The 9129-nt window shown below is 39.4% G+C and overlaps 1 protein-coding gene across 1 annotated transcript; it reads right to left on the bottom strand.

Moving 5' to 3' along the window:
* Positions 1 to 588: 588 nt before the first annotated feature.
* On the bottom strand, positions 589 to 9129 carry LRRC66 (leucine rich repeat containing 66). The gene is made up of 4 exons (XM_035897696.1): positions 8474 to 9129; positions 5907 to 6076; positions 5030 to 5360; positions 589 to 3628 (listed from the first exon to the last, which is right to left on the bottom strand). The coding sequence occupies exons 1-4, from the start codon at positions 9009 to 9011 to the stop codon at positions 927 to 929; spliced, it is 3741 nt and encodes a 1246-aa protein (XP_035753589.1). The 5' UTR covers positions 9012 to 9129; the 3' UTR covers positions 589 to 926.

The raw sequence follows: 9129 nt of genomic DNA on the forward strand, positions 1-9129 counted from the left end.
TGATTTGCCCCTCTCAGTAAAATTCTGAAGTGGGTATAGGATCCTTTTTTACAGGGAATTATGGCTTAGTAATAGTAGGTTGTCTTTTTTTGTATTACCTTGCCCACGTCATCACGCCTGCAAACTACAGGGGATGTCCCTAGATCTCCATTACTGGCTTTTCTGCAACTTTTGAATCCTATCCTGTTTTCTTTGAGAAAGAAGGGTTTCGTTACTCTCTCTGTCTTGCCAAGTTAAAAAGTAATTTTTAGAATGTAACTGAACACTGCTTGGACTTCACCTATCTTTGCAAAACTGTGGGAATTCAGACACAATCCACAAATTTGGTTCAAAAAGCAGAAGACGTTATACTATTTCACTGTGTAGGGCGAGTTCCACAGAAAAACACAATCATAGTAATAACATCATGGTAATTTCAGTCTTACATTTATTTGAGACAAAGAGAAACAAAACAGTGCGTATTGGAGGTAAATTTGAAGGCAAACTAGTATCTTAGTACCAACAATAATGAGAAAGCTGTTGTTTCTCAGCAAAAGCTTTATTATCAGTCATAACTACTGAGTAGTTTATTGATTTGAGTATCCTAGAGTTGTTTTTCATAAAATCTATTATTGTTTTTTTACAACTACCCTTATAAACAAAAGTCCATGGCTTCTGCCTGAATTACCCTTTGGAATTATGGTGGTTCTAAATGGGATGGATCCAGGCTTTATGCATCTTGTTAAGCCTAGTTCCATAACTCGGATTTCTGAAGTTACAGATGGATAGTTGGACTGAGGAAAAAACCCCAAACAAACCAAGAAACAAAACAACCCATGGTATTGAACAGTTGTTAAAAGCTACAGACTTCATTTTAAGACACAATAATCTTTGCACCTACTGTATGACCTAAACACCGTGGGAGCTCAGTATTGTGCTTCTGCATCTCAACTATTGAAGTTTGTTCTCCTGCTTTGCAAAACATTAGCAAATCCATCAAAAGCTCTTTTCTTCTTAACAAAAAACTGGCCCTGTCCTAAATGGGTCTGTCTTTCTTGACTGAGTTTTTCACTTGAATTTTGGAGGTTGACAGTGGTTGCAGAATTATTCTTTGGTCCTGTCAAAGTAGCGTCATCCTCCGTCTCGCTGGAATCCGTGCTTTTGGAGGTTATATTTCCTGTAGTCTTCTGTGGGAATAAACGTGAACTGTATCGTGTGCTTCCACTGAAGGAGCCTTGTGGGTCTGAGAAGGAACATGCATCCTTGTCACTCCGATCCAGTTGGAAATGATCTCCTGTGCTGAAGACTGACTGTGTTGTCCCAGAGGAGTGAAGATGCAGCAAATCTGCTGTAAGATTGCGAGACTGCGTTTCTTCGGGCAGACTACAGTTGCTGGTACCCTGTAATGCTGTGTATCCATCACAGTCTTTCTCATTAAAACCTCTTTGCATTTCATCTACACAAGCCTTAGTTGTGTTCACCTGATTCCCCTGTGGTAGCAAGTCTTCTTTCTCCATCAGAACCGAAAAATGTTTTTCAGGTATGTGTTCAGGCAGAGATTGAAGAGATGATTCACTGCTGGAATGCAGGAGTGATGTTGTTCTAACAATTTCATTCAAACCAATATCGATGGGAGCAAAAATAAAATCATCCTCAGATGTACTTGTGTTTCCTCTTAAGGTAATGTCCTCTTCAACATGATTCTTTCCAGAGGAGCTCGGGTCTACGTGCTCATGTGTACTTCCCTCTGGTGCATTTTCTTTTTGTTCAGTGGGACTGAATCTGAGGGAATGCCGTGGTTCAGTGGGAAACTGATACAGCTGCAATTCAGCCTCTTCAGGAGCGTTCTCTGTATCTGTGTCATACGTGGGAGAATGCTTTAATGAAAATAACGCATTGCCAAATTCTGCGCTTTGACTGTGGGGAGAATTGGAAAGAGGGTTCTGTACTGTTGACTCTGCATTGGTAAAATGATCAAACGTATCAGGAATTCCTTGACTTGAAGAACTAATGGTGTCTGAATCTGACAGGCTTACATGGTCACTACATTTGTCAGTGTAAGGGGATGCTGTTTCAGGCATGATGGGCTGTGATCCATAGTTAATAGTGGTTTCAAAATACGCATTGTTCTCGTCTTCATTTTTTCCAATACACTGAAGTTCAGCAGCAATGTCTGGAGACTCTGGCAGTGTTGAGAACTTCCCAGTTTCACTGTTCTTATCTTCTTCCTCTAGTGACGACTGACAGGCTGGCAGGTTGTTGCTAACGTCAGGTGGTTCAGGTTCAAAGTCTGCTAAAGAACTGCAGTCACTCATTGTGAATGGAGTCCCTTCAGATGAAGAACTGTGGCCATATATATCTGCTGAAGCATCTATTTCATTTGTACATTCCGTTTTCCAGTCATACTCTGTAAGAGGAGAGTTTTCTGTTGTTCGGTAGACACTTAAATTCTCAATATTTGTATCTCTCTTGCAGCTATTGGGTAAAATCAAATCTCCCACATCACTGGTTATATTTATGTTGCCATTTAGACCAAGTTGTTCATCGCAGCTTTGCCTTCCAGGCATAAATTTTGCAGTGCTCGTGGGCTCATGTGAAACAATACCTTTTCTTTCAGGGGAATCTGGTGTAGCCTTTGTGATTCCAGATGGCAGCAGATCAGGGTTGTTGCTTACCTTGCAGTTCCCAGAATCGTGTTCAACTGTATGTGTTTGTATGGTAGAAAATGGAAAGCCAGTTTCTCCTGGGAAGGATAAATCCGAATCTGAAGAGTCAGTGTGATTTGAGTAAGAGTCAGCATTCAGGCTCCTGGGCATGAGAGGGAACCTGCTCTTCTCTGAGTCTTCATTATTTGCATATTTTGAATCTTGCCATAACGAAATGTTATGAGTCATTAATTTTCTTGGTGTTAGTTCATTGCCATTATTGTAATCTGTGCTTACAGCAAATAGTCCATTATCATCAACATTTATATTTTCATCATTGCTGATACTAGTTTTGGTGTCTGAAAACACTGTTTTCCTCACGTTGATCTCATTGTTGCTTTGTTCCTGGTACTCTTCTTCAGCATTTGGTGCATGTATGCTGCTACCAGTGACATTTTCATGCACGATAGAAGCCTCTATAGGAAAACTGCATGTGTTTCTTGAAGAATTCTCATCGCAAATGAACAAATGATGCTGCGTATTTGTTGGTTTGCTTACAGAGCACTCTCTGTGCAAGGTTTCATCTGAAAAAGCTTGATTGGTATAAGTCTGGTCTGAACCTGAATTTTTGTTCCTGCACATGACTCTCCACAGGCTCACAAGGTAAGGTCTAGCAAAAGCACCCAGACAAAAAGCACAAATGAAGGTAATGAGCACCGAGAGGCAGACAGCCAACGCAAGGTCTTGCTCTGTTCTTCCCTGTCTAAAACCAGTGTTAGTGTCCCGGGCTTTTCTAACCAAAAATGTTGAAACCCTTTCTTTCACCTGTATATTGTAGATGAGCGATTTCTTCTTTGTCGTATTAAAAATACACAAATATAACCCCTCAGCAGTTTTCTCAGCGTTGTATATCACTAAATTATTCATTTTATCCAGTGTCATATGAGGAAGGCTATTATCTTTTGAAATTCTGCCTCTAGGTGTCCACCAAGAGACTCCATTACCTGAAACAAAAGAAAATACAAACTAAATCTTTTTAAAAGTATAGGATACTTGGTTTCCAGGGTCAAGTTATTTCTACAAGAACATACTCTGACCTGTGTTTGATAATTTTAACTATTTATGATAAAATCAATTTTCTTTTTATCCATCCGTAGTCATTCTACATTGTACCAAGTATCTGTTAAACCATCGTATAACCGCCCCACAAATTTAAAACACGGTACGTATGGGGTCTTAATAGCAGGCTTTACAAGAAAAATGGCGTGGGTGAAGGAGGAGGTCACTGAAATTATCTCAGTATGTTCTGGGACATACTAGAAACACCTGCTGATCTCCCTCATGGAAGATCCATAGTTATAACCAGCCGTTCTCCAGCGTGGCCATGGTTGCTGTGTGCAGTTATGAGATGAAACTTCGCTAGTTAACTGTCAGTGTTTCAACCACTCTGATTTTCCTGTGGTTACTGCTTTGACTGCAGCAAAAAGGTTTGAAAACCAAGGATATTTGTATCTACTGAGCAATTGTTCTGAACTTCAGCTAGTGTAGGCCAGGGCTGGTTGCTGGCTTTCGGAATAAGTTTCAAGGTTTGCCTTTGCCTTTGGATTTGCTTGCGTTCCCAGTTGAGTTTTGATGCAATCCAGCGTGTGGCTTTTAATCCCGTGATGAGAGTTTCCATGACGTTAATGGACAAAGCAGGTGGCATTTCTGGTAGACCCTACGTATTTTCATAGCCTTTCATAGCCTTACCACCTAAAGTGCTGTTAGTCCATTCGAGTTAAACCATTTTGCCTTATGGCACAAGACAAACACACCTTCTGCTCTAAGTTTGGTCTTGGTTCTCCTTCTGCATGGGAAGTCTTAGCTCTGTAGATTTTGCCACTTGGACTTCAAGTGCTCTGTATTAACTGTAAATGCTGAATTCATTTCCCAAGTGAACTGTGTGCTACGGTAGCTGTACTTTTTTTAGAAGAAATACAAATCCTTTCCCTTGCAAATAAACTTTTATTTCATTTTGCTATAACTAAATACTAGAAACACCATTGTATCCTTCTCAGTTTTCTATATGCCCCAGTAGTGCCACCCTGCTATTCGGGCCTTTCTTTGCATTCAAAAATTAACTGATAAATTTGCAACATACTACTTGTATTGAAATTTATTTGTGTGTAATACGGCATCACTTACTAGTTTAATGTAAGGAAGGAGATGAAGACTTTTGGGGAAACATGACTCAAATATTCTAACTGGCATACTACTTTCTAAGGGAATAATTTGCACGTTAAATTGTTGCAAAGTTATTTTTAAACAGTATCTTTAGAAATCCGCTTTCTAAACCAGATTTCTTTGATCATTCTGCTTACATCTGGATTTTAGGGGTGTATGGCTAGTGTCCCTGTTTTACATACCCCTTGCGTTGTCCAGGTCACAGTTTAGCACCAACGTCTTCCCTGTTGGGATTACAGCCCTCTTGAGCAAAACACTGTCGCTGCAGTTTAAATGGAAACTTGAAAGATACAGCAGAGGTTTCTGTGAGTTCTTGGCAGATGTATTGTATGAAATACTCAATTTTTTCCTCGTGGAGTCAAAAAGAAGATGAAATAATTGTTTGAAAGCATTTAGTCTGCCGTTAAAGATGCAGGCATTATTTGACAAACCCACTTCAAGTTGAAAGAAGTTCAAACTGATTAGTATCTGTGGTAAAGGGGTTGTCAGAGCATTTTCACGGAGATCCACGACCTATTGGAGACATTTCAGAATAAATTTGATAAGCCTTACAATGGAATACTAATTGCAATATCAACAATTAACATTTATTTAGTTTACAAGCGCTTTTGCAGTTACAGGAACAATATGTCTGGTTAGGATTTCAAGAATATTCTTCTAAGCTTTTTAACTTAAATGAAAAGTTTAAATTGTGGTATATTTAGAATTCCCCCCATTGTGGACTACCTCTGTGTGAATGGGAAGCCATGGGGCTCTTGCTGTGGAAGGGATGGGGGTGGAAAAGGACGTGTGTGTGTGTGTGTAAGCTGGTTATGGATTGGTTTGTGGCATAGATAACCGGTGAATTTATGGTTGTATTTTATATATTTACAAGTGCGTGTGTTTTCCCATATATGAAAAGCAAATATACATAAATAATTATTATTTTCACCATTTGCTTTAGTATGTATGATTTTATACTAATATAATAATCAAAGAGCAATATAACCATGCTGAATAGTTGATAATTATTACCTTTAATGGTCATTAACACAAAACATTGAAATACTGCTTTACAACCTGTAATTTGTTGAGATCCTTGAAGGCGTCTGGATGAATTTTAGTTATCTTGTTGTTCTGCAAGTCAATGTCCTTCAGCTGTGAACAGTTTTGAAAGTCATTCAGACCAATCTGCTGTATGCTGTTGGATGACAAATGGACCGTTTGTAAAGATTGCAGCAGGCCTAGTCCTAGGAAGAACAAAACTGTTTTACATTTCGCGTACTTGTTTTCCCAGTTGTCAAGTGGCTTTTTAAAATTCTTTGCAACAAAATTCCTTCCATTCCTCTCTATTGCAACGAGCAGCTGCAGGCTTTGAGTCATTACGCCTTTCCTGTTCAGTGGCTGCCCCGTTCTAAAAGTTGCATAGCATCAACAGCAGGCATGTTAAAACATTTACTATCAATACCTGTTTTAAAAATTCCCATCTCCATAGAAGCAGTAACATTCCTTTGTGCTATCAAAATTATCCTGGCTATGATCTCTGTACTTTGAGCATGCTTCTCTGGAGAACTGGAGGTAGGAAAGGAGGAGTGTGAAAAGGGTGGAATACAGTCAGTTTATAAAATCCAAATACATTAACTGTAAGTAAAAGATGGAGATGCAGAAGGTGATAGAGTATCTCCTATTCATCGCCACCTGCAAGTTCACAGGAGTTTTTGCTATGTGGAATCATTTGAACCACATTCATAGGATGTAAACCTGACTGAAAACAAAAACATGCTGTGGCTTATGCCTGTCTGCCTGTGAATTATCAAGCATGACAGCATATTCTTCAGCATATCCTAGTTACGACAGCATCTGTCTTGCCTAAGCAACCTCATTTTTCTTAGGTGCTGTGCAGGCAGCCCCCAAAGCTCCAGCTTGCAAGTTCCAGCAGGAAGGCAGGCACTCGAACACTCAGCATCACTGCAGTTTGTGACACCTAAATGTCACGCCAAAGTGATTTTTGATCATAAAGCATTATTGAGAAGCTACTGGTGCTCCTTAGAAATTTTGCCCTTGGTGTCATCTGGTTTACTGCCAATTTCTTATTCCGGTTTGCTGTTCTGTTTGCTGAGTAATTGGTCTTTGGGTTTATTGTGAAAAGCAGAATGATTCATTCTTGCTGTAAAACTAGAGGTAGCTGATAGGAAAGGCAGTCAGAAGTTCTGGCAGTTAACAAATTCTTCCTTGGACCTGCATGAAGAATTGTGGTTTGGATGCTTCCCTGAAGCTAAATTTGTGCCAAAAAAAGATACACTGGTGGGCAGCAGCCCAACACCTGGGGTGGCGGCTGGGAGAAGGGTTTCTCTGTGGCCAAAACCCTCTGCTTTAGAACTTCAGTTTGCGTTTTCTTACCAGAGCTTAAACCCAAGAATGTTAGTGAAGCATTTTGGAGGAGGAAAATAAAGTTCTGAGCATGTATATAAATGAAGAGAGGATTTAAGTATAACTTGAAGTATGGTGCTACAGTGCATAGACAGTTAACTTTTAACATCTAAACAGACTTCTAACATCTAAAAATTGAGTCTCTGGTACAAAAGGGTTGATCTGTCTGACCCACTGAGGCATCCTATAATGTGTAGTTATATTCATCTATCAAAACAGATAAAATCTTCATCAATGTATTTTATAATGTAAGCTTTTCTATACTGTCTACACGGGAACCTTACAGATACTACAAAATAATTAAGTGAAACTGTTTTCTGCATGCCAGAGAATTATTTAGTATCACAAAAGGAGAAAAAAATAGAACTTCGAGGACCGTATATAGGTGCAAAATTATTCCCTTTGTCTGACTTTGTGAGATAAGTGGGGTTTCGGTTTGCCCCCCCCCCCCATATTTTCAAAACCTAGAAGTAATGAATCTGATGATGTTATTAGAGATCAACTAAATTCAGCAAACAATATATAGTATAGCATTGCTCATACTGCAGCTTCTGCTTCATTTAAAGATTTCATGGACAATGAACCATCTCTTCATGAGGACAGAGGCTGTCATAAAGGCTACGATGCCTCGCATAGCTCAGTGACCAGCACACACTTTGTAAAAGCCTATGGAAACCTTACAGCCCTCTCTTGTTACTAGAAGGCGTCACTTTGGTTGAGCATCAGGTGGCATAGAGCAACATCATTCTGACTGAACAAAATGTTATTCTCCTGTCTTCATAAAATACTGAAATAAGAACGAGTTTTATTTAAAGGAGTATTGGCTTTCTTCTGAAGAGTAATACAAAATTCATTATCTGCAATTCCTGTGATGTTAGGGTTCATGACTGGGTTGTGGAGGCTTGGTGTTTTTCCAAAGATCCTTACTTCCCTTTTTATACAAGGCAAAATACTGCTTGGCTCTCAGAGGATCAATTTGGTTGTATGTGACTGACATTAAGGCATTATGACTGCAAAGACTGTAGAAAAAAATCCCAACCTATGCAACAACCCATTTGCTTCAGTCTCTCTATTTGCACGCAGGCGGAACTTTCCCTCACCTCATGCATACCTAAATGACATAGTCACATTCTGAATTCAGCACAATGTACTGAGTCATATCCCAAACCAACTTACCCCTTTGGAGTGAGGTCCTTTCAAGATTTTGAAACGCTTACCTCGTGGAATTGTATTAAGCTTATTTCTTTCAACTGACAATACTTTCAAAGCAGGAAGGATACAACAGCATTTTCCATACTCTTCAGACCCACGTGGAGGCATAGGTATGTCCAGTGTGAGGGTCTGGATGGCATTGCCATTGAGGTTGAGAGTTTCTAAAATGGGTAAATTTCTAAGAGTAGCTAAGGAGAGTTCAGAAATCAGGTTGTTACTGAGATTCAGGTGTTTCAGCTTCCATTCTTCATTTCTTCCATCAGTGCACATAAAAGTTTTAATCTTATTGAAACTAAAATCAGCTGTTACTGCTGTTTGCAATACATCCTCTGGAACAGTAGATATTCCGGTAGAAGAACAATTCACTGAGAACTCCCCAGCCCACTGGCAGCCTGAATGGTGATGTGTATCAAGAAGAATCTGCTGTGACTTGGTTCCCACTGATCCAGGAAGATTAAAGTAAAGGACCACAGCTATGACGCTCAAGTGAAGGTTATCCATAGTATCTACACGTAAAAAGTAAAACGATGGTAAGTTCAGCATAACAAGGGTTAGATAGAAAGTGGAAATACTTTGACATTACAAAAAGTACCCAAAGCATTACCAACGTTCTGCCTTAAACATACAGTTTTGGACTCTTAGGTATGCTTCAAGAAGAACA

This window comes from Egretta garzetta, unplaced genomic scaffold, assembly GCF_000687185.1.
Source record: "Egretta garzetta isolate BGI_Z169 unplaced genomic scaffold, ASM68718v1 scaffold557, whole genome shotgun sequence".
Taxonomy (NCBI): Eukaryota; Metazoa; Chordata; class Aves; order Pelecaniformes; family Ardeidae; genus Egretta; species Egretta garzetta.

What these genes read in the sequence shown, in the direction of transcription:
- LRRC66 (XM_035897696.1), bottom strand. Translation starts at nt 9,011, where the DNA reads ATGCTGAACTTACCATCGTTTTACTTTTTACGTGTAGATACTATGGAT. An exon ending in AGGATCTCAACAAATTACAG is followed by an intron (nt 5,361 to 5,906) that starts GTTGTAAAGCAG and finishes TGTCTCCAATAG; the next exon opens with GTCGTGGATCTCCGTGAAAA. An exon ending in TGACCTGGACAACGCAAGGG is followed by an intron (nt 3,629 to 5,029) that starts GTATGTAAAACA and finishes CTTTTGTTTCAG; the next exon opens with GTAATGGAGTCTCTTGGTGG.